At 40.3% G+C, this 25,157-nt stretch overlaps 7 protein-coding genes across 11 annotated transcripts; 3 read left to right on the forward strand and 4 right to left on the reverse strand.

Annotated features, from left to right (window-relative positions):
* Positions 1–2,463, forward strand: LOC106319160 (bifunctional nuclease 2). 3 transcript variants are annotated; one of them, XM_013757409.1, is made up of 10 exons: positions 3–489; positions 659–871; positions 968–1,023; positions 1,093–1,149; positions 1,259–1,324; positions 1,400–1,471; positions 1,581–1,687; positions 1,785–1,876; positions 1,962–2,001; positions 2,081–2,463. In XM_013757409.1, exons 1-10 carry the CDS (start codon positions 222–224, stop codon positions 2,124–2,126), a joined length of 1,017 nt encoding a protein of 338 aa, XP_013612863.1. In that variant the 5' UTR covers positions 3–221; the 3' UTR covers positions 2,127–2,463. The 3 variants fall into 3 exon arrangements, with proteins under 3 accessions (XP_013612862.1, XP_013612863.1, XP_013612864.1); XM_013757410.1 differs by having other exon boundaries at positions 2,086–2,459; XM_013757408.1 differs by having other exon boundaries at positions 1–489; positions 1,785–2,001; positions 2,081–2,459.
* Positions 2,464–2,467: 4 nt separating this feature from the next.
* LOC106319161 (thiosulfate sulfurtransferase 16, chloroplastic) lies at positions 2,468–3,366 on the reverse strand. 2 transcript variants are annotated; one of them, XM_013757412.1, is made up of 4 exons: positions 3,245–3,366; positions 3,083–3,147; positions 2,860–2,984; positions 2,468–2,767 (listed from the first exon to the last, which is right to left on the reverse strand). In XM_013757412.1, the coding sequence occupies exons 1-4, from the start codon at positions 3,334–3,336 to the stop codon at positions 2,693–2,695; spliced, it is 357 nt and encodes a 118-aa protein (XP_013612866.1). In that variant the 5' UTR covers positions 3,337–3,366; the 3' UTR covers positions 2,468–2,692. The 2 variants fall into 2 exon arrangements, with proteins under 2 accessions (XP_013612866.1, XP_013612865.1); XM_013757411.1 differs by having other exon boundaries at positions 3,065–3,147.
* Positions 3,367–3,538: 172 nt separating this feature from the next.
* LOC106318677 (protein GRIP) lies at positions 3,539–8,433 on the forward strand. The gene is made up of 22 exons (XM_013756761.1): positions 3,539–3,694; positions 3,804–4,119; positions 4,210–4,325; positions 4,402–4,571; positions 4,682–4,775; positions 4,883–4,969; positions 5,094–5,174; positions 5,261–5,386; positions 5,701–5,809; positions 5,896–5,975; positions 6,160–6,288; positions 6,365–6,465; positions 6,568–6,701; positions 6,789–6,886; positions 6,966–7,085; positions 7,172–7,199; positions 7,304–7,362; positions 7,492–7,563; positions 7,646–7,693; positions 7,767–7,872; positions 7,951–8,009; positions 8,099–8,433. The coding sequence occupies exons 2-22, from the start codon at positions 3,822–3,824 to the stop codon at positions 8,216–8,218; spliced, it is 2,235 nt and encodes a 744-aa protein (XP_013612215.1). The 5' UTR covers positions 3,539–3,694; positions 3,804–3,821; the 3' UTR covers positions 8,219–8,433.
* A 70-nt stretch (positions 8,434–8,503) lies between these two features.
* On the forward strand, positions 8,504–12,351 carry LOC106318678 (phosphoinositide phosphatase SAC6). Its single transcript, XM_013756762.1, has 20 exons — positions 8,504–8,809; positions 8,893–8,976; positions 9,060–9,187; positions 9,278–9,369; positions 9,493–9,550; positions 9,644–9,700; positions 9,790–9,823; positions 9,930–10,010; positions 10,091–10,197; positions 10,289–10,375; positions 10,468–10,545; positions 10,647–10,717; positions 10,824–10,922; positions 11,007–11,106; positions 11,192–11,300; positions 11,392–11,464; positions 11,573–11,666; positions 11,751–11,843; positions 11,942–12,008; positions 12,083–12,351. The coding sequence occupies exons 1-20, from the start codon at positions 8,668–8,670 to the stop codon at positions 12,211–12,213; spliced, it is 1,785 nt and encodes a 594-aa protein (XP_013612216.1). The 5' UTR covers positions 8,504–8,667; the 3' UTR covers positions 12,214–12,351.
* A 1,534-nt stretch (positions 12,352–13,885) lies between these two features.
* Positions 13,886–15,169, reverse strand: LOC106315810 (heterogeneous nuclear ribonucleoprotein F). 2 transcript variants are annotated; one of them, XM_013753636.1, is made up of 2 exons: positions 15,078–15,169; positions 13,886–14,785 (listed from the first exon to the last, which is right to left on the reverse strand). In XM_013753636.1, exon 2 carries the CDS (start codon positions 14,731–14,733, stop codon positions 14,005–14,007), a length of 729 nt encoding a protein of 242 aa, XP_013609090.1. In that variant the 5' UTR covers positions 14,734–14,785; positions 15,078–15,169; the 3' UTR covers positions 13,886–14,004. The 2 variants fall into 2 exon arrangements, with proteins under 2 accessions (XP_013609090.1, XP_013609089.1); XM_013753635.1 differs by having other exon boundaries at positions 13,886–14,737; positions 15,078–15,163.
* A 912-nt stretch (positions 15,170–16,081) lies between these two features.
* On the reverse strand, positions 16,082–17,995 carry LOC106317347 (uncharacterized transporter YBR287W). Its single transcript, XM_013755177.1, has 8 exons — positions 17,861–17,995; positions 17,685–17,764; positions 17,484–17,608; positions 17,270–17,391; positions 16,915–17,169; positions 16,707–16,807; positions 16,383–16,621; positions 16,082–16,292 (listed from the first exon to the last, which is right to left on the reverse strand). The coding sequence occupies exons 1-8, from the start codon at positions 17,993–17,995 to the stop codon at positions 16,168–16,170; spliced, it is 1,182 nt and encodes a 393-aa protein (XP_013610631.1). The 3' UTR covers positions 16,082–16,167.
* A 1,229-nt stretch (positions 17,996–19,224) lies between these two features.
* Positions 19,225–21,104, reverse strand: LOC106313167. The gene is made up of 6 exons (XM_013750909.1): positions 20,987–21,104; positions 20,836–20,887; positions 20,641–20,767; positions 20,230–20,542; positions 20,015–20,146; positions 19,225–19,912 (listed from the first exon to the last, which is right to left on the reverse strand). Exons 1-6 carry the CDS (start codon positions 21,072–21,074, stop codon positions 19,482–19,484), a joined length of 1,143 nt encoding a protein of 380 aa, XP_013606363.1. The 5' UTR covers positions 21,075–21,104; the 3' UTR covers positions 19,225–19,481.
* Between the last annotated feature and the right edge of the window lie 4,053 nt (positions 21,105–25,157).

Here is a 25,157-nt window from a genome sequence, read left to right on the forward strand (position 1 = left end):
ATATTTTGGAGAGTTTGATTAATAAAATAAAGCAGAGTCATAAACCTTATCTCCTTGGGTTCACATTAAAAGATAAAATAGCAAATATCAAAGAGTCGTTCGTCTTCTTCTCTCCATCATTGTTTCTTTTTTTTCCCATTCTCATTCTACTTTTGTGCTCTGCTTCACTTTTTCTTCCTTCCTCTCTCTCTCTCTCTCTCTCTCAACAACAACCACCCACAATGCCAGGAGTTGCTTTTTCATCTGTTCCTTCCTCCGATCTGGGAATCTTCTTCTCCTCCTCCGACTTCACGGCCTGCTCCCGTCGTATCTCAGCCTCGCTCTCATCCCCCTCCTCCACCTTCCGCTGCTGCATCCCATTGAAATTGAATCTCAGATCGCTACGCTCTCGCCGCTCCCCTAAGATATCTCCTATTTGTTGCTCTACCTCCCGATCCGGCCTCGGGGATCCCGATCTCGAGTTTCTCCAAGCCTCTGTCCTCGTTGCAGGTACGGTGGTCATCATCTCAATGCGGCTCTCTTAGCACTTTCAAATGATTGTGGTTGTTGTTTAGGTCTAAGGTCTCAATCGTGATTTCGTTTCTATTTCATCTCACCAAATTGTTGTGGGCTAAGGGATCGATATGAAATTGAAATGTCACATCGTCATTTTTAACAGAGACAAGTATGCATTACAAAATGAGGAGAAATGGATTCCGGGAAGATTCGATTTGGCAAGCATCAAGGCATCTCCCTCCTTTCGCGGTGAGAGCGAGTGAATCCAGGGTTGGCGTTTTGCCTATTGGACTTGGCTTCCTCCGCCAATTCAAGCACCCAACTATTTTTCTCAAGGTCTCTTGTGATGGCGACTACTTGCTTCCCCTTATTGTTGGTAATGCTAATGCTAATGCAAGCAACATTTGACTCTTTTGCTTCCTCTCTCTCTTTTTTCTCTCCTGCTTGACTTTCCTCATCTTACCCTTTCCAGGGGATGCTGCTGTTGAGACGCTATTAGACGTATCTCCACTCCAAGGCCACATTGAGGTATCAATCATCATCATCATATCCTTTGAAGCTTTGCAGTTCCAATTTAACACTGTTTTCTGTTTCTAGGAATGCCCTGATCAGTTCCACTTTGTGTCTTCTCTTGTCGACAAACTTGGCCATCAAGTACAGCATCGTTCCATGTTACCTCTTTTTAACTATCATATATATATATAAGCTTGAGCTTGTAGCTTGTTTCCACCTAGTTAACGAATTTTAACTGTATCATTGACAGGTTAAAATGGTAAAGCTTACAAATAGGGTATTCAACACTTACTATGCAAGCCTATATCTCGGCAAGGTAACTACAAACATCCGAAATGTGTTTTTTTAAAAAAAGTATTTATGACTTAGTGTTAACCATCTGTCATGGCAGCCAGGAGACGATGATGTTATATGCATTGATTCACGGCCATCAGATGCCATCAACGTTGCAAGAGCATGCCAGGTAAGTTTTCATCAGTTTTTGCTCTCAGACCTTTCTGATTATCTTTTCCCTCAGACAGACACGCTTGAGTACTGAAACAGTAATCTGTTTTTGGTTTGTCATGTCACAGGCTCCCATATACGTGAATAAAACAATAGTCCTGGAAGATGCTATCAAGATTGGTTATGGAGGCAGACCGAAGAGCACAAAGCCCATTTTTAATGTTATCCTTGACAGGTTTTTTTTAGCTTGTCTAGTTCCCCCCTGGGTTATTACTACTATGTGTGACTCTCTGTTACAGTTGCTAAACACATGGTGGTTTCTTCTTGTACAGCGCTCCAGAGGGACCAGATCCCATATCGGAGGAGCTTAAACTAGTGAGGAATATGAACTTGGCGTCTAAAGAGGAGCGGTACAACGATGCAGGTATATACTTACTCTGCTGTATGTCATATGTATGTTCCGTGTGCTTTGCAAACTCCTCAATATATTTTTTTATCCTGGGATGTAGCGATGTGGAGAGACCGGTTGAAGAAGCTTCGGAACTCGAGGTGAGTAGATATATGAACTCCCCAATCGAGAAGCAATAATTAAAGCTGACGTTGATAATTGGAATTGGTTTGATTGCAGCTCAGTTGTATACGAGGGTTTAGCAACTCCTGAGAGCTACGACTAGGGAAAGAATAGGAGGAACGAAAGGAAATGGATGTAGATAAAGGCTTGGGTCAAAAGAATGCAAGTGTGATGAAAAGGGTATGGAGTAAATTATAAGATGCGCTTAGATTGATGATGGTATCCCTATCGCATGTAGTAAGTTTAGAGGAAAGGCGCTGGTTGATGGTACTATGAAGATGCTTAAAGTAGACCCAAAGATAAAATGAATATCTGAGGGAAAGTGTAAAAAATGTAAATGTAAGAAGACGATGAACACATTTTTTTTCTTTTATTTTCAGTGTATGTGAGTTTCTTCTTTGAATGAATTGGTAAATAAGATATTTCAAGAGGAGCAGACATATATGTATTAAGACATTTCGATGCAATCAAAACAACACTGAACTCGTGTATACATAAGTCGTGGGTACAACAGCTGTAATATGAGCAAGCACATAATAATAGAGAGAAAGTAGTTCATTTTACACCTGGAAAACACTCTGCTGATGTATTTATTATCAAAGAAAAAGATAAAAGACATAAGATTCTGAAAGAAGATGGTGGTGACCGGTGAGTCATCATCATCATCACTCAGTCTTGTGTAGGAAGATTATTCTGGGCCCAGGCAGAATAGCCACCGGAGATATCTTTGACTCCCGTGAAACCCTGCAGTTAATTCCCAAATAGTATTAAAACTAGTCTGAAACACACAAGTTAAAGCTTCAAAGTTAGAAAGAGTTTTTGTTGGTATGGGTTACAGCATCAAGAAGCTCAGCCGTGGCTCTCAGAGATCTACCCCCGCTCTGGCAACCCACAAGGACCTCATCGGCTTTTCCGAAATGGGAGGAGACTTGTTCCAAGAAGTTTGGATTCTTTGACATCCCTGCATTTTTTTTGCAGTCGGGAAAGTAAATACAGACGAACATGACTCTTCAACAACAAAAAAAAGAAGAAAAAATTTACAGAAAGCGATGAAATTTCCTCGGTTCATGTAAGGAACGTTGATCGCCCCAGTGGCATGTCCCTGGCTGAACTCTTCTGGAGTCCTATCATCATACAATACAATTAACAAGAGTTATCTCTCTATGTCGGTGGAAAATGAAAAGTGAAAGGTGAAAAGAGAAAGGCTGGCGGCGAACGTACCTGACATCCAAATAGCGGTGGCCAGCTTGAAGAAGTTCGTGGGCGTCTATGACCGACACCGATGATGGGACTCTGTTTCCCCCCTCCGCCATTGATTATAACTGGACCGAAAACAAAACACTCTACGGATCTGGATATAAATCAAACTCATATTTATCATTTTTAGGAAAGGGAAAGTCAACGCACGTGGTCACACGCTTGGGCCACGTGTTTACAAATCATGCTAAATGGACCTTGAGATTTATAAATAATTCTTAATGGGCTTCATGATTCACAAAACCATGGGCTTTATGTTTCACACAACCTGGTCGACGGACAACGACGGCGTCGTTTTGTCCACTTTTCAGCTTGGTTTAGAGAGATCCAAATCGCGTTAACTGAGAGAGTTCAGGCGATCTCTCACGCTTCAATCCCTCGCTGCTTCGTGCTCCGATCCTTCATCTCCCGGTGGTAAGCCTGTTTTCTCCATTCACCATCAAATCGCTGAGTTCTTCTCTTCTGTTTTGATTGTTTGATTCAATTGAAATGGCGATTTCCACTCCTTCTTTCTGAAATTCAGAGACATCTTCTGCCATCCATGGCCGAGGAGAGAGAAAACGGTGGCACTCGTCACTCCGATGATGAGCTACTGCGAATGATTGCTGAGCTGAGATTAGAAAACGACTTTCTCAGATCCCAGTTTAAGGAGCAAGCGGAAGTGGTGGACTCGTCATCTCAAGTGAAACAACTCGAAGAAACTGTAGAATCATTGACTAGAGAAATCGATGTGGAGAAACAAACTCGAGTTGCAGCTGAGCAAGCTCTTGAGCATCTAAGGGAATCGTACTCTGAGGCTGATGCAAGAGCCCAAGAATACTCCACCAAGTTTTCCCAAGGTTTTGCCATTATTTGAGAAAATAGGATCTGTTGTCGTGCTTTGCATTTTTATTTATTTTCTCTCTTGTTTCTTTTTGCTGTGTGTGTAGCTCAGGAGAAACTGGAGCAGGAAATCAAAGACCGCGAAGAGAAATACGCCGACCTGGACGCCAAGTTCACCAGGCTTCACAAAAGGGCTAAACAACGCATTCAAGAAGTCCAAAAGGTTAATTATCCTTCGTGCTTTCTTGTTTGAGTTTCCAAAAACACTTTTTTTACTTAAATATCTTGCTTATCTTCAGGAAAAAGACGATCTTGACGCTCGTTTCCGGGAAGTGAATGAAACAGCTGAACGAGCATCGTCGCAGCACTCGTCCATGCAGCAAGACCTGGAACGCACTAGGCAACAGGCTAATGAAGCACTTAAAGCTATGGATGCGGAGAGGCAACAACTAAGGAGTGCCAATAACAAGTAAGATAGTCAGCCTTTTTTTTAATTTTCTTTTGCTCTTGCTTTTGATTCTCAACTTCTCCAGCTAGCTCTCAGACTCTGACTACTTGATTTTTTTTCTCCATACACAGGCTCAGGGATACTATCGAGGAACTACGTGCCTCATTGCAGCCTAAAGAAAATAAGATTGAGTCGTTGCAACAGTCACTTCTTGACAAGGACCAGGTCTCATCTCTTTCATTTACTGCAGTAAACTAGAGACTCGTAGAAAGAGACAGATAGAGGACTGTGTATACTCTCTGCTTCATATGCTTCCTTGCTTTCATTTTTAGGTGCTCGAGGACCTGAAAAATCAATTACAAGCCGTGGAAGAGAGAAAGCAAACTGCTGTTACTGAGTTGTCAGCCAAACATCAGAAGGTAGTCAGCATCAGGATCAGCCTAACTATAGTTGCCTCTTATGTGCTATGCGACACCAATTGCCTTTTTCCATTGTAAGATAATGATAAACCAAGGTCTTCTCTTCTCTCTGCCTTCTTGACAGAACTTAGAGAGTTTGGAGGCACAGGTCGTGGATGCTCTATCTGAGAGGGACAAAGCAGCCGAAACCATTTCGACCCTGCAGGTTAAGTCCTGTTGCTAAATTTCCTTATTTTGAAATCTGTGATTAATTTTTCACACCAAACATTTCTATTTTACACGGTATTTTAGGTACTACTTGCAGAGAAGGAATCAAAAATCGCAGAGATGGAGGCAGCTGCAACTGGCGAAGCAGCAAGGTTAAGGGCTGCTGCAGAAACTCTTAAAGGGGAGCTTGCACACCTTAAAGCGGAGAATGTAAGTGGAATGTTTAAAAGATGGATTCCCAGGACTTTCTCCTGTCTGTTTGTCATTGTTGTTCATTCCTTTATTCTAAGAACTTGGTTCACGTACTAGTATTCAATCGAGTTCAATCTTGAATCTAGCAGATTTGCTAGTAGTTATTAAACCAGGGAATGAACATTTTAGTGCGTATGAACATTTGTAAACATGATTTATCGCGTCAGTCACTAGCCATGGGACAGCATTTTTGGAGTTTCGGTTTCTTTGGCCGTATAAACTTTTATACTTCCTTCTGTTGTAATTCTTTGGAATTTTTTCTGTTTCTCCAGGAAAAAGAAAAGGAGTCTTGGGAAGCTTCATTTGATGCTCTCAAATCTAAACTGGAAATCGCTGAAAGCAACTACTTACGTGCCGAAACCGAAGTGGCTAAAATGAGAAGTAATATACAGAGTTCATGAAACTATGAAACCTATGTGTTACATTTTCAATGAAAATATATACATTTCATTCATATAAATGGTCAGGTCAGCTGGGGTCTGAAATGTCCATGCAGACCCAGATGCTAAGCACTAAAGATGCTGAACTTAAAGGTGCAAGAGAAGAGGTATATAGTTTTTTTTCCTTGTTCTTTTGAGAGATAGTGTTCCTTGCTTGCGTAAGAACGGATTTATTAGTTATTCACATAACATGAAGTATCACGGAATCAAAGAGTCTTTGTGAGCTTTAAGGAATCTTCTGCTGAAGCTTGTCTCACCTTAACAACATTGAGTTTTTGTAACTCTTTGCAGATCGACCGTCTCCAAAGTGAATTTTCTTCTTACAAGATCCGTGCTCACGCGCTTCTTCAAAAGAAGGACATGGAGCTGGCTGCAGCTAAAGACTCTGAACAGATCAAATCTCTCGAGGAAGCTTTAAAAGTAAGTTATCCAGAATTGTAAGATGGAGCTAATTAGATGGTTATCGACGTTATTACCAACTAATTATATTTTTTAGGAAGCTGAAAAGGAAGTATATTTGGTATCTTCAGAGAGGGACAAGGCACGGCAAGATCTTCAGGGTGCTTTAGCTAGTCTTGAAAAAGAACTTGATGAAAGGTATATTTCACAACTGAAAATAATGTTCTCAGGGGATTGATTTGTGAAGTTTTTCAAGCATCTGACTCACAACTCTGATGATCTTTTTCATACTTACTTCAGAGCTGGAGCACTTAAAAATGCCAGCGAGCAGATCAAAAGTCTTGAATTGAAGCTTGATTCCACTTTTGCTCGGAATCAGGCGGAGAAACAAGCGTGGGAAGAAGACCTTCGAGTTTTAGAAGAAACATGGCGACGTAATTGAGTGAAATAAAAAATTCGATGTTCTTCTTTGGTTCTTGGAGACGGAAATTCTCTTTCTAAAAAGTTATAATAATATACAGGAAGATGTGAAGCTTTAACCGCTCAAAATGAAGCATCTTCTGCAGAAGATCTAGAAAAGGAACTCGAAGATGCTAAGCTGAGGAATAAGCGACTGAAGGTAGTTCAGTTTTAGTTCTCCTGCTCTGGCTTTCTAAGAATAATTGGTGAGGCTCGCTGTTTAACTGACATACCTGCAGGAGGAGCATGAATCAGTACGTGAGCTTGCAGATAGACTCATTGAGGAGAAGGATCGAGAGATATCCAGACTCGTGGATGAAATTAAAAACCTTCGAAAATCTATGGAATCAAAACCAGTAGTACGTAGATCTTCTGCTTCCTTCGTTTTTTCACCTGAATATTGCATTCTTTATGTGGCACTAAGTGGAACAAATCTCCATTTCAGGTTCACCACTATGGGAACAACAACACAGGTAATATGAGATTCTTCTGTTTCCATTTTATTTTAGAGAGGAGCTCTCCATATGAGTCAATCTGTCATTAGCTAACCTGTTATTTTCTTGAAACGGTGTTTCAGAGTCAAAACAGGAGGATGTATCTAACTTGAGCACGTCTGCCGCAGAACACCAGATTCTGGTAGGAGTTTGTAATGTTAACCTTCTGCTTTTCTAAGCAAGGACTGACCTTTACTCCTAGAACATTAGTTCTCATTCAAAAGTAACGATTCAGAGCTAATCACTAACACATAATATTTAAAAATTTAAGATATTGGCAAGGCAACAAGCTCAGAGGGAAGAAGAATTGGCACAGACACAGCGGCATATTTTAGCTCTTCAGGTATACTAGAATTGGTCGCATCTATTCAAAACTGTTGCTACCCATGTATCACTTATTTAACGAACTGTTTATTTTAAATCAGGATGAAATCGAGGAGCTTGAGCGCGAGAACCGGCTTCACAGTCAACAGGTATGTGATTACACGAGAGTTTGGAGAGTCTTTTTTGTTTGCTGTCTTTGTTTCAAGCTTTGGGGGATGACAGGAAGCCATGCTAAAAACGGAGTTGAGGGAGATGGAAAGAAAACAGAAAAGAGAAGGTGTAGATATGACATACCTAAAGAATGTAATTTTAAAGCTGTTAGAAACAGGTAAAAAAAGAAAACTAAGTTGTGAAGACATAAAAAGTTGTTGATGTAGGGAAAAACATAACATGTGATGTTTGCCAGGTGAAGTGGAAGCTTTACTTCCGGTAGTGGGAATGTTGCTCCAGTTCAGTCCGGAGGAGGTTAAAATCTTAGGCTTTTGCTTAATCTTTAATGTTCTTGTTCACACTTTAAAAAAAAAAAAACTAACCATGTGTGACGGAAATGGCAGATCCAGAAGTGTCAGCAAGCGTACCATAGCTCAACGACAACAGCAACGGAAGCGAGTCAAGGTGGTGCGGCAAGTGAAGGTTCAGGTCTGTCCCTCTTCTCAAGATTCTCGTTTTCCTAGTTTGATTGGTGGGGCACTGGACAATTTGGACACTGGAGACGAGAGCTACATCACATTCTTTTTGGGCCAAGATTATAAGATTCACATATATTACTTGTCTTTTTTCTTTCTTTCTCAAGTCCTTAGTTTTGTGTAATGAACTAAAAAGCGAAGAAAACACATTGTCCAGATGTTATTTTTTTATAAAGAAAATGAATTGAGTTGGGCCATTAAAATCAATTTGCTGATAATCAGATAAATGTTAAAGGCAATAACGCAAATTAGCTTTGGACTTAGAGTTTTTTTTTGGGGGTAAACAAGTTCAGTTATAAAAGGCGGGTTGGGCGGAATCAATTTGAACGGGTCACTGCTGCCTCAACCTTCGGGGGTGGGTGTATTCCTTTTTCCATATTTCTCTGTTACAGAAAAAGTTGGGTCAGATTGATCAATCTTCCTGTGTTGTGTTGGCGATGGAGGCTCCTCTTAAGCACAGATTACACTCTGGCTTGCGTTTATGGGAATTCCCTGATCAGTACGTTATCGAGCCGACTGATGGTTCGGCAGCTCCATGCTTGGACATTAGTCGTCTTGACGGCTCCATGAAGCTTATTGGTATGGCTTTTGCCTCTTTCTCTTTGCAATGATATCTTATGTCTGCTCCTCTTTCTCAGTCCTGCTACTTTCCTTGTTTTCAGATCAAGTCGCTGAATGCAACTCTTTGCGTGTCCCTAAGATCCGTTCTATTTTCGGTGTCGTTGGGATGCTGAAGCTCCTGGCAGGTTATTATTATAAGATTTGTCTTTGTGGGTTCTCTTCATCTTCATTCGATATGAAGCAAAAAGAAATTTTGGTTAATTTTCAGGATCATACTTGGTGGTGGTGACAGAGAGCGAATCTGTTGGCTCGTTTCTGGGACATGCTATTTTCAGAATTAATTCCCTCAAGGTTCTTCCTTGTGATCATTCACTTAAAAACTCGCCTGAAGAACAGGTGAGATCTACTCCGTCTTCCATCTTGTATTTTGTATATTTTATACGAGCAGCAAGCAACAATGAGAATCATTTGTACTCCATTCCGCAGAAAAAGGTGGAGACTGACTTCTCTAGGCTGCTAAGTGTCGCAGAGAGGACAAATGGTCTCTACTTCTCATATGAAATTAACTTGACTCTCAGGTTATTCTTCTTCTCTTCGTGCTACTCTGAGAGAACAGAAAAACAGTTCCCAGTTGCTGCTAATCATGTGTGTGCTTCTTCTTTTATTTTACGTTTTATTATATTTTGTTATTGTTGTTTCAGTGCACAGCGCTTGCATGATTTGGGGGATGAGTCTAAGTCGCTTCCTCTGTGGAGACAGGTGTCCCCCATGTAGAACACTAGTTCATACAATATTCTTTCCTGGTAGCTTGTAGATGGACAGAAAATTTAACTTTTTATTTCTTCATGGCAGGCTGAGCCTAGATTTCTTTGGAACAACTATATGTTAGAAGTGCTTATCGACAATAAGGTTTAGTGAACTATTCTTGGCTACCTTTTTTAAGTTCACTGCTCTGTTTGCAAAAATAATATCACCTTTTGTTGTCTTTCATTTTGTAGCTTGATCAGTTCTTGCTTCCAGTAATTCAAGGAAATATCCTTTATTCTATCAGTTCCTTTTCTTCCATCTCAGTCCTCTGCAGGATCATGAGTTTTCTTACTCGATCATGATTTTAGACATTTCCTTAACCTCTTAACACGTTTCCATAGTTTTCAAACAGCCATTGGAAGAGATATCGTTGACATTACTCTGATTGCTAGGAGGTGCACCAGAAGAAATGGTAAAATGCATTTCTCTCTAGCTTGTTTTCTTTTATCTGGTGCTCTATACATAGGTTGTGATTGTGTCTTGCTTTGCAAGGTACACGCATGTGGCGAAGAGGAGCTGACCCTGATGGTTATGTTGCTAATTTTGTGGAGAGTGAGCAAATTGTACACATGAACGGATACACATCATCATTTGTTCAGGTGATATTATGATATATTCCCTTACCCTCTACAAAGTCTTTGGTCATGTCATAATTTTAATTCTCCTATCGTTTTTTTACATTTTCCTCAGATTAGAGGATCCATGCCTTTTATGTGGGATCAGATTGTAGATCTGACCTACAAGCCCAAATTTGAGATTGTCCAGCCTGAAGAAGCTGTGAGTATAATCTCTAGTTTCACGCCCTTTAAATTAGTATGTTTACCACTTTTTAAAGTAACATACATTGGTCGGGATAATTCCTATTGCAGGCGAGGATAGCTGAGCGTCACATTCTGGACCTCAGGAAAAAATATGGATCAGTTTTGGCTGTTGATCTTGTCAATAAGGTGAATATACATATGTCCTTTTGAGTGGGGCTTTGGATGCGATACTGCCTCCGTTTGCTGTTTGTTTACTTGAAATTCTTATTCCTCAATTGCTTAATCAGCATGGAGGTGAGGGGAGATTAAGCGAGAGGTTTGCAGGTGCTATGCAGCACATCAACGGGGATGATGTAAGGTATATATCCATTCCATTCCTCTGATAAAAAAACATATAGATGTTTCACTATTATTATATATTCTTGTCAAAACTCACTCGTTATATATGCACTTGGATCTTGTAGATACCTGCACTTTGATTTTCATCACATATGTGGGCATATTCACTTTGAGCGCTTAGCAATTCTGTATGAGCAGATGGAGGACTTCCTTGACAAAAACGGGTATTATTCCTTCCCACCCCCTCAGCAATAATTTAGTCTTGGGAGTTTTATGGAATTAACATAAACTAATGTTTGATCACACAGGTACTTTTTGTTGAACGAAAAGGGTGAGAAAATGAAGCAGCAGTCTGGTATCGTGCGCACTAACTGCATAGATTGCTTAGACCGTACTAATGTCACGCAGGCTAGTTTTAATAACAATATGACAGTCTCTTTTTCTCTTTGTTAGTTTATTATCTCTGTGCTTATCCCAAAGGTATACAATGCAGAGCATGATAGGCCGCAAGATGCTGGAACTGCAACTCAGAAGGATTGGTGTTTTTGGCGCCGAAGAAGCTATAAGCTCGCATCTAAATTTCGACGAGCGCTATAAAATATGTTAGTAGCTAATAATTCTCGTACAAGAGATCTGGTTTTTGCTCTAGTGAATTAAATTAACTTACATGTTGGTGCTTGTGTTTGTCTTCAGTATGGGCTAATCACGGTGATGACATTAGCATTCAGTACTCCGGCACTCCTGCACTTAAAGGAGATTTTGTCAGGTAGGCCGCAAATTATTTATATAATATTTACCCAAGAGAAGAGTGTTGCCATCTAAATTTTTCGTAAGTTCACTAAACACGCGCAAACTGGTTTCATTTAATTCGAAGGTATGGTCGAAGGACTGTTCAAGGGGTCCTCAATGATGGCTGGAATGCCCTCGCACGCTACTACCTGAACAACTTTGCTGATGGAACTAAGCAGGTTACTGGCTCTAAACCATGGATTGTACACTTGGTAACTCAAAACCTGTACTGACTGTTGATAGTCTTGGTTGGGTTTACAAAGGATGCGATTGATCTTGTGCAAGGACACTATATTGTTGCTGTGAACCGAGACATGGCTCCTGTGCCTCGAAAGGGAGGTCTTGAGGCTGTAGCCGTAAGCAAAATCATTAGCTTAAGATATCTAAGGATATTTAATTATATGTATATATATATACACTCTGGTCTAATATCAAAATACCTCTGATTCCTCAGAACTTTCCAGTGGCATTGGCTGTGGTTCTGATCAGTTTATGGTTTGCAACAATGTCTGTGAAACGAGGTACGCCTGTTCTCTCTGGATTTGGAGTAGGAATACTAATAGCCATTAAAAAAATGGGTGTCTTTTTGGTGCAGCTGGGAGCGATTACAGGCACTTGTTTTTCTCATTGGTGTGGGCGGGCATCAGTGTGGCTGTGGCGGCATTCATGAGGGCCAACGGCCGGATCTTCTGCAACAGGCCTCGTCTGCACAAGCCCAGACCTTGAGATAAACCCCTTTGTTCCCTCCATGGACATTTGTTTTTTTTTTCCAACGAAATACTTTATATTAATGATGATCAAAGTAATCATCAGCTGTAAAAGCATTATGAATTACATTGGGTAATAAATCATAATAATAAAAAACTTGCTGATTCGGTATTGCTTGTTTCGCAAGCTTGTCCGCACTTAAATTGGATGTTTTGAAACTTTTTACCCCATCTCCAAATATCTTTCAACCAGTTTTGTTGCTTCTTTGATTGTCGAGTAGAAACTTGCAGTTCACACTCTACCGCATTCCTTGGTTGTCGAGTGGAAACTTGTCATGCTCCTAGATATCGTCCTTTGTCATCATGTACTACCCATCCTGCTTAAGTCGGTGTTTGAAGATTGACAAAAGATCCATCATAATTACATTTCACATATCCTCTGTCATCTGAAATGCTGCTCGTTTGTCTCGTTTTATGTAGTTTGTTGCATGAATCCATTCCTTTGCATCAAAATAAGATGCAAAATAGGCTGCATTGAGTGTTATCCTCCAGTGAGTATAGTGTTTGTTGGAACATCAACTTAATCCTTGTCTTCCATATTCTGCAAAGTGTCCACCAGGGTGGGTAGGTGTTGTAGATGATTCAGCATCCTAGAACTTTGTTGGAAAATGATTTCAAGTTTGTTTTCCAAATCAGTTTGTTGTTGTTAGAGCAAAGTATTTGGAAATCCTGATGCTCAACACTGCGCATAGATACAGCAAAAAAAAAAAACAGATGAGTTGTTGTTTCCTCTTGGTAACAATGGGGGCACCTTATTGTATTTGTAACATGGTGTCATTGTAAATTGCTTCCTAATGGGCAAGAAGTTGCTTGAGGTGAATATTTCCAGGAGGCGGATCGACTTGTTGGAGTGTGTTGCTAGCCAATATCCTGATTTCACAGTATAACCACCAGATTCGTTGTAGTGCCAGACTAATTGATCAGTGTCATCAAAAACAGACATAACTTCATTGAGAAAATGATTTCTGCATCAGCTTGGAACAACTTTCCTCCTGATAAGCTCCCCGTTCCATCTTGTTTTATCTCGCCTGATGAAAGTTTCTTCCGTACATTCAGGTTCCATATGAGAAATTAACAGTTGATACACAGCACATGATCCACAGCTAACCCATTTCTCACAGAACCCCATTCTTCTCATAGTTTCTTCTAGAAAGTTCCACTCTAACCCGTTATATGCCTTCGTGATATCCGTTTTCAGAGCCATATAAGATTTTGATTGCCTTTTTCTGACCTCTTTAGTGCATGACAAACCTCGTGTTATAATTCTCTCGCCGTTTGATTCTCAGCAACAATATCAGTTTTTGAATGGATTTTACCGCTGATTCTATAGTTTGAGTGAGATTCTGTTGGATATGATAAATTTGTACTGTGCCTCAACCAAATAAAAACGGGCCGGAAAATAATAAGGCAAATTTGATAGGGACAAGAAGAAAAAAAAAAAAACAATGTACAAAGTTAACGTTTATCCTCGTTTCAATCCATGAACTCAATAATGAGGCCCTTGTCAGCTCTCTCAAATGATTCTCTCGAATGATTTCAAGCTGGTGATAAGTAAAATAGTAATTATACTAAGATGACGGATATGTATTAAAAAATACCATTAATTTTCTTCTAAACTCAACCCTTAGAGATAAACGAAAACAATATCTCAAGGTCTTTTTATTCCACAGATGAACATTTTGGGTTTTTACCTAGCAAAATTAGTCCACAGGATATATAATGTATACAATCATAGTGAAGGACAAAGTCATCATTGCCTAGACCTCGACTCAGCTCTTCGAGCCTCTTCACGAGTAGTTGGAAACAGCTCCACGTACCTTGGCCCAATGGACATTTTGTCCTTAGCCATCGCCCTCCTTGCCTCCGCAGCTGTCTCAAACTCCACAAAGGCCTCACCCGTGGCTTTACCATCAGGTCGACACACAACATGCACCCTTCCTTCAACAACCTTGTACCCGCTGAAAAACTCTATGATTTGATGCTTGTTGGCAGAGTACGGGAGGCCTCTCATCTTCAAAACCTCAGTGTACTCGAGCTTCTCTTTCTCGCTAAAACTCTTTGCTCTAGACGGTCCTGCGGGAGGTGGGCTAACATGGACCTCGTATGCTCCCTCCTCCTCAGCGGCAACAGCGTTGTAGTAATCCTGCTTATAGCAGCGGAAAACTTCGACGTATCTCCTACCCATATTCTGCCTGTCCCTCTGCAGTGCAATCTCCACTTGCATTGGACCGGCAAAGACGACAAAGGCCTCCCCGGAGGATTTGCCGTTTTTGCTGACGAGCAAGACATCGACAATGTCGAGGCCGGTAAAGAACTTGAAGATGTCCACGTCAGCGCAGTTGAAGGGAAGACCACGGAGGCGAACCACAGGGAATCCGCCATAAGGAGGAAAGCTGGCTGCTCCCGTGCCAACTGCCAAGTTGTAGGGATTTGATTGCATCATTCTTTGTCTCTTTGAGCCCACCCCGCTCCCAAACATTGCCCTTCAATTATCAAACCCCAAAAAAGATCCCCACACTCAACTCTTATCTCTACACAACATCCATAATAAGACCCCCTAATTAATACTGTTTCATTCTTCCCTTATACCACTATCTATCTATCTTCAAAAACATGTGCATTCATAAGATAAACACTTTTTGCCAAGAATCATTTCCCCAGAAAAGCATAATCAAAGACAGTAGCCCTATCTATACATTCTCAACCGACCACAATATTCCCAAAAAAAGGGGAAAAAATCGATTCATGCTAATCAGGCATCAGTTTTTCAAGCAGGAAAATGAATCGATTGGACTGAAAATGAGAAAACATAAGAATGCATACCCTCTAGATCCGTACATAGGCTGCTGCTTCAACCTCGATTGTCGTCGTCAATACAAAGAATCCACTCAAGTCGTCGCCATGAAAGGGGAGGCGGGGGGGGGGGGGAAATATCCCGGAAGACGAAAACTCTGGGCCCATTATAACGGAACAAGACGTTTATTAGGCCCATGCTTATCGTAAGAGTTTAAAACCGTCTAATATATATATTATTTTTTTATTTTGTAAACAAACCGTCTAATATTGTTGTGTGCCTTGAAATACTCTCTTGCATCGTACCAAGTGATTAATAGTTTTGTTGCCAATTGTTTAACTACAAATCTCAGTGTGAGGTTCTGACAAACAAATTTGCTACTAAGCTCCTGTAAATTACACCGGTTGGAATTGGATACTCTGACCCTGGATTAATGTTGATTTCTCTGATAATACTCATGTTACTTACGTTATTTGGCTTAACCAATTTCTTTTACTGGACTCATTAGTTATGCGTTGTGTTGGATGGAAGAAATATAGGGGGCTTTAGTATCCATTTACTACATGACATATCTTTCGTCCTGTTCTGATAGTTTCGAGTTAGATTCCGTTCAGATACTAAAACTAGAAATTGAAAAATACTCAGAAAAAAAATTTGGCTTTCATTTGGTTCCGATTTCCGTTTGGTTATTTTGAATAGTTCGGGTAATTCGGGTAAAATATCGGGCATTTTGGATAAAATATTGAATAATTAGTATGACTAACATGAAAATATCGGATATTTCGGATTATTTTGGATATATCGGATAAAACTATTCAGATATTTTCGGATACTTTCGGATCATTCGGATATTTATAATAATTTAGTTTTCTTATATTTTTGGATATTTTTAATAGATTTAAAATTTAAAATTTAATTATGTTATATGTATATATAATTAATATATTAATATATTTGGGTACCCGTTAGTTGGTTCAATTATTTCGGATATAAAAATAAGGATTTTGGTAGGTTCCAGTTGTTTTTTTGCCAAGGCCTACTTATTTCTCTGCTTTTATTTGGCAACCCAATCACTCAAAAGTATTAACAAATCAATCAATACAACCAACTCCATCAGATTCAGGAGAGGATGGAGAGGAATATAGTTGACCACATGGTGAGGGCTAAGGATGCAACCAGGTAGGTCCACAAAAAGATGACCGAACACTCATCTTGAGCCACGTCAAACAGCTGTGCCATTGTACCTGCAATCCACAACACAAAATGATTGGTTGATATTAATCACCCCCTCTATTTATATTAGCTAGATTAGCAATGAATGTCGAGAAAATTACTGATATTCATAGCAGGCGGCAGTGTGAACTGAAGCATGAGAACGTATCGGAAGAGAGGGTCAGGAGGAAGATAGCCTAAACTCCATGCTAACTGAACAACCCCTACCCCAACCACTGGAAGGATGATATACCTCACACAGATCACTCCTACAATCACTGACGTTTTCACAGCTGAGGAACGCAGACCCTGAATCAGGTTGCCTCCCAGTATGAGTGTGATGCAAGGTATTGTGCCGTCCCTGCCAAAATCAACTTATACATTAGTCCTAATTAAAGTCGTGATGCATGTTTCCATACCCTAAAAGCTCGCAAGCAAGTTCATACCCCAGTAGTTTCACTGAATCTTGGATAACTCGCAACGGGGCATTCTCCCCTATTATAAGATTCCTCAGCCAATTGGTTGCTCCGAAGATGAAACCAAGAATCTGAATGTAACAGAGAACAATACAGATGAAATCATGCATCCTTTTTTTAGTATTGATTGGAGAAATGAAATCATATGTATATTCTTTATTTATTTATTTTTACTTACGGCACCAACAGTGGGTGGCGCAAAGAGTTCCTCAAGAATCTGATGGAGCAAGTCCTTGATGTATGTCTGCGTAGACACCTTTTCTTTCACTTGGATTTCAAGGTCTTGATTTTGTTGCGGCTTAAGGAGGAAAAGACTGCGGGGATCACAGTCCGTGTCCTTGTTGGCAGACTTGACCAAGCCAAGAGCTCTGAACTGTGTAGCAGAGCTTCTCACCAGTTGGTAACTGTATGTCCAAATATAGAAACCCCCGAGCTGCATCCCCCAAATAAAAAAAAAAGAAAGTCACGTTTATTATAATTACAAAACTCTGAGAGCAGAGAAGATGATAAAATGTTTGTAAATTTGACTTTACGGCCATAGAGAAAGATGCGTAGGATAGTCCAATGGATCTGCAGACACTTCGATTCCCAAAAGGACTGCCTTCTTCATCACAAATGGCAGGGACCAAAATAATCATAAGGTTTCCCATATTGCCTATATAATAATACCATTCATTCATTCATTCGTGTTAGATTTCATATGAATCTCCTTCTTGTTATAGATTTTTAGGAACCAATGTTAATTACCTGAGGCACATGTAGCAATTATGAGACCATGAAGTTGAGGTTTGGGATTCAGCAGTTTCACAACCAACCATCCAAGAATGCCTCCTACTAGAAAGGTGATTCCAACATTTATGGGCATGAACCACCTGTGATCAAGTTGATTTGTTTGTAATCAAAATCAAAGCCATGCATTATTATTATAGGTCAGGGTATCGTACGTACCATGAAATAATATCCTGCAATGTGACAGTCTGAGCAAGATTGGCAAACATGATGCAGGGAGTGAAGACCACGAAGACGAGCTGCAAAGGATATATAAAAAATATATGTTAATTAATTATTACTACATGAATGGTCACAAAAAGAGCAGAGATATTGGAGGCTGGAGGTGGTTGTACCTTGTTCACGGATCTTCGGGTGTCAGCGGAGAGAAGAGAGCAGTAATCAGTTGCCAAGAAAGCACCAAGGACGCTGATTAGGAGAACTTGAACGATTGGCATTGAAGCCACCTCCAATAACTCTAAGAAACCCATCCCTAAATATTTTTTTTTTTTTTTATTTCTTGCAGAAAAAGGAAAAACAGACAATGTAAGATATATATTTCTGTCTGTCTATGTAGGATGGTGGATAGGTATATATATTAAACAGAGGAGTGCGGTTAACATGAAGAAGAAGATGAGTCCAACTTTTCAGTAGGAGGAGAAGGCGTACAAAAAAAAGGATTACAAGAACAAGTTGGCTTCTGGGTAATGTTGCCTTCAAATGGTGTACATCAACACGTGAAAAATTGAGGATATAAAGGGACGAGAGGCTTTTGGGATCCTCTCAGGTTAATGTTGACAGAATCAATGAAAGATGCGTCAGGGTCTAGTTGCTGCTCCCCGTATATATATAAACAAATTTCATTGTCTTTCTTTACCAGAGTGTCAAGTTTGACCTATTAATCATATTAAGATTTGTTTATAATTATCCTAACATAAAATATATGAAACATAAGTTCAAAGTGGCTACCCCCTTGGCTTTTTGAGTTCTTTGTCAATGAAAGCCGTTACCTCTAATGAAGGTTCTTGAAGTGAAGACTTGTATAGAGGATGGATTAAGGAGAGAATGTTTGTTCCAAATTCTTCATTTCCTTTTTTTTTGTATCATATTTGGCTGACTGTTCTTTTGGATCAGAGGTGTACGTTTCCTCGTCTTTGTCCTCTATGGATTGTAAAGCTTAGAACTTCAATGATCAATGGAATTTTAGTGAAAAAAAAAAATATATGAAACATCATCCTTCCGATCTGCGATGCCAATTAAGTCCACGGTAGGGTCCAGCCACTAGCGGTGATCAAACGTTGGATGTAATAAAATGAAGAATGAACGATGTATCTTCCTATTATCATCTTTTGGTTTAAAAAAAGATTTAACATGTATGAAATGGACGCAGAGCTGATACTTCTATGATTCATTTCCTTGTTACTCAGTGCTCAACCTTTGGAGAGCAGTTACATTTTCAAGATTTTGCAACCCCGAAAAGGCTCGAGCATCTATGTTACCTTGTTCAGCTCCTTTAGACAAGACCCATCCCAGACATATATCTAGCTTCTTCTGCCACTACCCCGATGGGCTCATCTGTATCTAGCTTCCCTTTTAAGCAATTCTCCTTTGTGACTGACGCTTGTTCCTCCTAATGATAATGGATTAATATTCAAAAAATGAATGCGGATCAAATCCCATCCAGATCTTTCTTTTCTACCAGACTTGTGCACTAATGTGATTGCCTTGCCAGTGTTACCAAAACTAGGAAGGCTAATATTATTATCTAGAGTTCCAAAGACTACATTACACATCAAGAAAAAAAGTAATGACATACATAACATGACGACCCAAGTTAGCTATTATAATAGCTAACTGGGTTCACAATAGAGCGTGCAACTGCGTAAGCATGAAACGAATAAAAAAGAAGGGGGTTTTATAAAGAAAGAAAGGATTAAACTGTGGGTTCGTGCTGATCTTCAGAAGTACTACGGGGCCTCACTCAGATTCTTCCTCGTTATCACTGTCGTCGCCTCCTCCTCCAAACATGGAAGCCATTTTCATCGCCAGATTCGCAGCTATCTCCCTCCTCTGGAAATCAGGCATCAACCGCAAGTTGTCACGGATGTTGCCTATTTCTGACATCAACTGTTCCACGTCTTCCAACTCATAAACCTTGTTGTTGTCTTCCGTGCCCCCCAAAGGTTTCTCATCTGTTGTTGTTACTACAGTCTCACCCTGCGTCCCTGAAGACCCCAGCTCTACTACAACATCCACAACTTTCTTTGGATTCGCTTCTACCTCCCGTGAGGTGGATCCGCCAGCATCTGCGGAAACCCACCTCTCTTCGATGTTCTCCCATGGATCGGCTGAGCCAGAGGATAGCACCTCGTACTCCAGTTCATATTCAGATTCTTCTTCTGACAACTCTGACAAGGAGGAGGGGGAATGCAAGATTAAGTCCAAGCGGGAACGAAGGAACCCTCATACATAATAATAATAATATATGGGAGAAGAAAACGGAATATAACCTTCACCATGAGGAGGTAACACCGGTTCATTAATCTTATCACCCGATTTGAGAATCATTCCAGGCCACATATGTGCCGAAAGAGCACCAAACAAACGGTCAACCCCTTGAGAATCCCCATCCACTGATAAACCTATAAAGCCAGAGTCCATTTAATTCCCTGGATCATATCAATACGAAGAAGGAAGGAAGGAAGGATTGTGTGTAACTTATTACACTTGTCAAAATCAGGATTAGATGCACAAGCCTCAATGAACTCGATGTTGTTGTCGCGGCACCAGTCAAGACATGTTCCCCTGATGTCCAGTGATGATGTATCGTCGCTACCCAACAAGCTACTTCCTTCGCTTTGGGAGATCCCAAACTCATCATCAATGTCTGAATAGGCTTTGGAAAGGCGTCTTCTGTATTCAGCATGAGCTGGGTGATGAGGGACAAGATCTACTTTGTTCCCAATGCACAACAATATATCGAAACTGCTCATGTCTGCATGAGAAGCCCAGTCTTGGAGAGCAACAAGAGTTGACAGCTGCAAAAAAAAAAAAAAAAAGGGTACAATGTAAGGTGAGAAGAAGGAGGAGGAGTTAGTCAGTCACAGACTCACAGGCGTATGTATGAATCTCAAACCTCATTCAAGTCGAAGACCATAACTAACGCCACAAGTGGATGTGACTGAGGGAGAGAGTGGTCATCGCAAATATGTGATATCCACACAGATACATCCGCAGAGTAATACTTTGTGTTAATCGTCCAGCTGCGCCCACACAAAAGTTCAGTAAGAAATTTTGGATTTGGGTAATTAATTACACATTCTTTTCTTACTCATGAACTTCTGTTTGAGATGATGAATCCTCAAAATCGACAGAGATCAATCCTGTGAATAAAAAAAAAAAAAACCCCAAAATTGATACAGAGACCCTAAACTACTAGATAAAAAAAAAGCTATCGTATCTAAAAAGAAAGAAGCACGTACGAGAGAGAATGGTGCGCTTGCCGACACCGGAGGAACCGACGACCAAAACTCCCGGTCTCCTGCCTTCTTCCATCAATGTCTCCTCCATCTGATCGCAGGTTCTGACTCGAGCTTGAGGTGAAAATCACAAGGCAAGCCCCAATCAGGCCCAGATAATTATAATACCCAACAAAAAGGCCCAATAAATTGAAAACATATTAGGACCAATAAGCTATAAATTTTTCCAAAAAATTTGATAAGCGGTAGATGACCTCTCTCTCGAGCCTCCCTCGGTCTCTCACCCTACTGTCCGTCCTTTCAATGAATTAACTCAAAAAAATTGTAGTGTTCGTTTTCCATTAGGTTTCAAATTTTGAATGGTTTCAAATTACTCCGTCCATGGTCGATTTCGTATTGCAATTGAGAACACGGTATTCGATGTCCATGTAGATGACTCTCAAGTATGCTCATACCATTCCAAGGTTTTTGCCTTTTGGCATGCCCGAGACATGGGGCTCTTTCCGGATGTAGGCGCCAATATCTCTCTCACGCTTCCTATCGTCTTGTTCAGGAGAGTTTCTTTGGCCTCACAGGAGCTAGGTTGGATGGCGCTGAGATGCTGGCTTGTGGTCTTGCAACTCAGTATGTGTTTTCAACGGTATGAAATTTCTTTGCTTCAATATTTTTGGTATTTCCCAACGCCTCCGCCCGCCGTAATAGCCACTTGACATGCTAAAAACGAGAATGATCACAAAGAGTCTGTTTCTCCACGGTGTGTTATGAAGATAGATATTTCAAAGGCTTTTGACTCGGTTCAGTGGGATTTTGTTCTGAAGGGTTTGTAAGTAATGGGGTTTCCCGGTAAATTTATACATTGGATCAGACTCTGCATTACAAGCCGTCTTTCTCTATTCAAGTTAATGGAGAACTTGCGGGTTACTTTCAGAGTTCGAGAGGTCTTCGTCAAGGTTGCTCTCTTTCTCCGTATCTATTTGTTCTCTGTATGGACATCCTGTCGAGGAATATAGAGAAAGCTGCTGTAGCAAAACAGTTCAAACTTCACCCTGGTTGTAACTCTATTTCCCTCACTCATCTGTGTTTTGCAGATGATTTGATGGTGTTTGTAAAGGGATCAAAGGCATTTATAGAAGGGGCTCTTGCAGTATTTGATAAGTTTGCGGTTTGGTCTGGGTTGAAGATAAGTATTGAGAAGTCTACAATATATATGGCTGGAGCATCTGCAGAGGAGAAGAGTAGAATATTGATGAACTTTCCTCTAGCGGAGGGTACTCTCCCTGTTAGGTATCTGGGCCTTCCTTTGATGACTCAGGGGATGAAGAAACAAGACTATCAGCCCCTAGTGGAGAAAATAAGATGCAGAATCAACACCTGGACGAGCAGATTCTTGTCTTATGCTGGAAGATTGCAACTGATCAAAGCGGTAATAATGAGCATTGTTAACTTCTGGTCTGTTGCGTTTCGTCTGCCGAGTCAATGTACTAAAGAAGTAGAGCAGCTATGCTCTGATTTCCTCTGGTCTGGCCCTGTTCTTAAGACTACTGGTGCTAAAGTTGCTTGGAGGAAAGTTTGCAGAGAAAAAGTTGAAGGTGGTCTCGGTATAAGGGTACTGAAAGAAGTGAATTTAGTGTGTGGTTTGAAGCTCATTTGGAGATTGTTGGCGGGAAAATCTTTATGGAGTAAATGGATAAAGGCAAATCTGTTGAGAAAGAGAAGCTACTGGGAAGTGAATATTAAAACCCAAACGGGATCTTGGATGTGGAGGAAGATGTTAAAACTCAGGGAGATAGCAAAGAGTTTTTATAGGAAAGAAATAGGTAATGGGCGCCATACTTCTTTCTGGTTTGAAAAATGGAGTGATCGAGGAGTTATATATGATCTGTTGGGGGCAAGGGGGTTCATAGATATGGGTATACGCAAAGAAGCTACGGTGGAAGAAGCGGTCTTTAGATCAAGACGTAGAAGAAGGCATCGGCTAGAGATTCTAAATGACATTGAAGTGGAGTTGAGTAACATGAGAGCAACGCTTAGTGAGGAGTTGGAGGATGTGAGTTTGTGGAGAAGGGAGTCGGGTTATAATTCCTCCTTGACGTCTGAAACTTGGAAGCTTACTCGTGAGATAAAGGAAAAATGTGCTTGGACTTGTGGAGTTTGGTTCTCTCAGGCTACACCAAAGTATGCTTTCATGTCTTGGTTGGCGAATTTAGATAGATTGGCTACGATGGATAGAGTTGCCCGCTGGAACCCTGGAGCTGATGAGACTTGTGTTCTCTGTAAAAATGCAGGGGAAAACATAGATCACTTGTTCTTCGAGTGTTCTTATTCAAGCCAGATTTGGGAAAGTCTCTCTAAGGGAATTATGGAAAGTTTTTTCTCAAGATCTTGGGCTGTTATCATGAACTTGATCACGGAAAGAAGTAATATGGGGAAGATGAAGTTATTTTTGTCTCAGATATGCGTTTCAAGCTGCGTTATATGCAACATGGCGTGAGAGGAACAGAGTCAAGCATGGCGAGAGACTGATACCAGTAAATGTTATGAAGAAACTGGTAGACAAGGGAATGAGAAATAAGCTTAGCCTATTAAGAACTAAGGGAGTAAAAGGAATGGAAGGTGCTTTGCAATTTTGGTTTGGCACTAGATTGTGAATATTGGGGTAGTTTCTTTTTTCTTAAGTGCATAACATAGAGATAGAAGAGAAGGAGATAGATTAAGAGATGCATACATTGTAAAAAAGTGTTTTTGAGGAATAAAAGTTAACATTCTTTCAAAAAAAAAAAAAAACGAGAATGCCATTCTCTTTTTTCTTTTTGGATTTATGGGTGGGGGTGGGGGTGGGGGGTTTGTTGAACTGGCACAATGGACATAGGAATACTCTTTAAGAAGTAGTGTCTCTGTTTGTCATGTTCTTGCCAAGGACTGTTTGATAATTCATGTCGTGTCCTTCACTGTAGTCATGTCTTTGTAACAGTCTTGTTCGGTATGCTTATTTTCTCTAGTGTGATTGTTTGTGTCGGCTGTTATAACTTAAAAAGTTATAAAATTTGCTTCCTTTTCTGAACCTGAAACAGCAGAGTGCTTACCACAGGCAAGTGTGTATATCTTTAGTTCTTTCTATTGTACCGGAGTTTGTTGAATATATTATTATTTTGTCATTGCCAAAATCTCACGCATTCTATGTTATTTGCTCTGTTACTGATCATGATTACATAACATGTTTTGAAAATTCCAGACCTTGTATCGGTGTTAGCTTTTTCATTTGCTCTCTTTGTCGAATCAAATTCTCATTAGAACTTGAAAGGAAGATTTGTGCGATTCAAAAAGAGCAGAGGACATCTGTTTCTTATCTTTCTTTCCGTTTGTTTCTTTACGCAGGGTAGATGTTACTGATAGGTGCTTTTAGGGGGAGAACAGTAGAAGAATATTATAGCTGCATTTGTGAGTTTTCCAACGATATAGTTGACTTGCGATGCTAAGTTGACTAATATACCTTTGACGATGCACCCTACCTACCATCGCATGTCTCTATTAGATCGGTTAGTTCCGTAATGCATCACACTATTCACATACAATGATGGAAAGAGCTGACTATGTGTATATATTTGCACACAGAGAGGGCACTGACGGAGCCGGTGATTGGATCTCAGCCACCATTCAAGCATTGAAAAATGCTTCACCAGCCAGCCTTAAAATCTCGGTTAGTTCCGTAATGCATCACACTATTCACATACTATGAGCTAACTGTGTGGGGGCAGTGCCTTAGCCGTGAGTATAGAATGGTGTGTCATGTGATAAAAGGGATAAATAAGCAAAAAGCTTTTGTGGAGGCTTTCTTTGCATCCCCTTGAGACTGTCCTTGTTGTAGAGACATAAGCCATATTGATAGACAAAGATAAGAACCCAAAGTTTAACACAAAACCTCTCTCATTACAGTGGCAGCCATGGCGACTGGAGGAGATGAAGGATAGCATGGTAGAAAGAGGAAGATCTAAAGCTTCCACCAAGGGAAAACTTGCTTGCTTCAGCAATGGCGGCAAAGCTGTGAAGTGGAGAAGGTGATGGAGCACTATGTTGTGAAAAGGGAAAATAAATGTAAACAACAACAACGATGCTTGTGTTGGAATTGGCCTTTGCATACATACATGTAAATAATAATGCAAAACAGTCGAAAGAA

Source organism: Brassica oleracea, chromosome C9 (assembly GCF_000695525.1).
Source record: "Brassica oleracea var. oleracea cultivar TO1000 chromosome C9, BOL, whole genome shotgun sequence".
Classification (NCBI taxonomy): Eukaryota; Viridiplantae; Streptophyta; class Magnoliopsida; order Brassicales; family Brassicaceae; genus Brassica; species Brassica oleracea.

Excerpts from the sequence above, each read along its gene's own strand:
- LOC106319160 (XM_013757408.1), top strand. The coding sequence starts at position 222 with ATGCCAGGAGTTGCTTTTTCATCTGTTCCTTCCTCCGATCTGGGAATC. Across the intron at positions 490-658 it reads AGCCTCTGTCCTCGTTGCAG|AGACAAGTATGCATTACAAA; the intron begins GTACGGTGGTCA and ends CATTTTTAACAG. Across the intron at positions 2,002-2,080 it reads AAGAAGCTTCGGAACTCGAG|CTCAGTTGTATACGAGGGTT; the intron begins GTGAGTAGATAT and ends GTTTGATTGCAG.
- LOC106319161 (XM_013757411.1), bottom strand. The coding sequence starts at position 3,336 with ATGGCGGAGGGGGGAAACAGAGTCCCATCATCGGTGTCGGTCATAGAC. Across the intron at positions 2,985-3,064 it reads AGGAAATTTCATCGCTTTCT|GGATGTCAAAGAATCCAAAC; the intron begins GTAAATTTTTTC and ends AAAAAAATGCAG. Across the intron at positions 2,768-2,859 it reads CGGCTGAGCTTCTTGATGCT|GGTTTCACGGGAGTCAAAGA; the intron begins GTAACCCATACC and ends AATTAACTGCAG.
- LOC106318677 (XM_013756761.1), top strand. The coding sequence starts at position 3,822 with ATGGCCGAGGAGAGAGAAAACGGTGGCACTCGTCACTCCGATGATGAG. Across the intron at positions 4,120-4,209 it reads CTCCACCAAGTTTTCCCAAG|CTCAGGAGAAACTGGAGCAG; the intron begins GTTTTGCCATTA and ends CTGTGTGTGTAG. Across the intron at positions 6,887-6,965 it reads TGAGGAATAAGCGACTGAAG|GAGGAGCATGAATCAGTACG; the intron begins GTAGTTCAGTTT and ends ACATACCTGCAG.
- LOC106318678 (XM_013756762.1), top strand. The coding sequence starts at position 8,668 with ATGGAGGCTCCTCTTAAGCACAGATTACACTCTGGCTTGCGTTTATGG. Across the intron at positions 11,667-11,750 it reads TTGCTGATGGAACTAAGCAG|GATGCGATTGATCTTGTGCA; the intron begins GTTACTGGCTCT and ends GGGTTTACAAAG. Across the intron at positions 11,844-11,941 it reads GAGGTCTTGAGGCTGTAGCC|AACTTTCCAGTGGCATTGGC; the intron begins GTAAGCAAAATC and ends CTGATTCCTCAG.
- LOC106317347 (XM_013755177.1), bottom strand. The coding sequence starts at position 17,995 with ATGGGTTTCTTAGAGTTATTGGAGGTGGCTTCAATGCCAATCGTTCAA. Across the intron at positions 17,170-17,269 it reads ACGCATCTTTCTCTATGGCC|CTCGGGGGTTTCTATATTTG; the intron begins GTAAAGTCAAAT and ends TGGGGGATGCAG. Across the intron at positions 16,808-16,914 it reads CGCCACCCACTGTTGGTGCC|ATTCTTGGTTTCATCTTCGG; the intron begins GTAAGTAAAAAT and ends TGTTACATTCAG.
- LOC106313167 (XM_013750909.1), bottom strand. The coding sequence starts at position 21,074 with ATGGAGGAGACATTGATGGAAGAAGGCAGGAGACCGGGAGTTTTGGTC. Across the intron at positions 20,768-20,835 it reads TCTCAAACAGAAGTTCATGA|CTGGACGATTAACACAAAGT; the intron begins GTAAGAAAAGAA and ends GTGTGGGCGCAG. Across the intron at positions 20,543-20,640 it reads TGGTCTTCGACTTGAATGAG|CTGTCAACTCTTGTTGCTCT; the intron begins GTTTGAGATTCA and ends TTTTTTTTGCAG.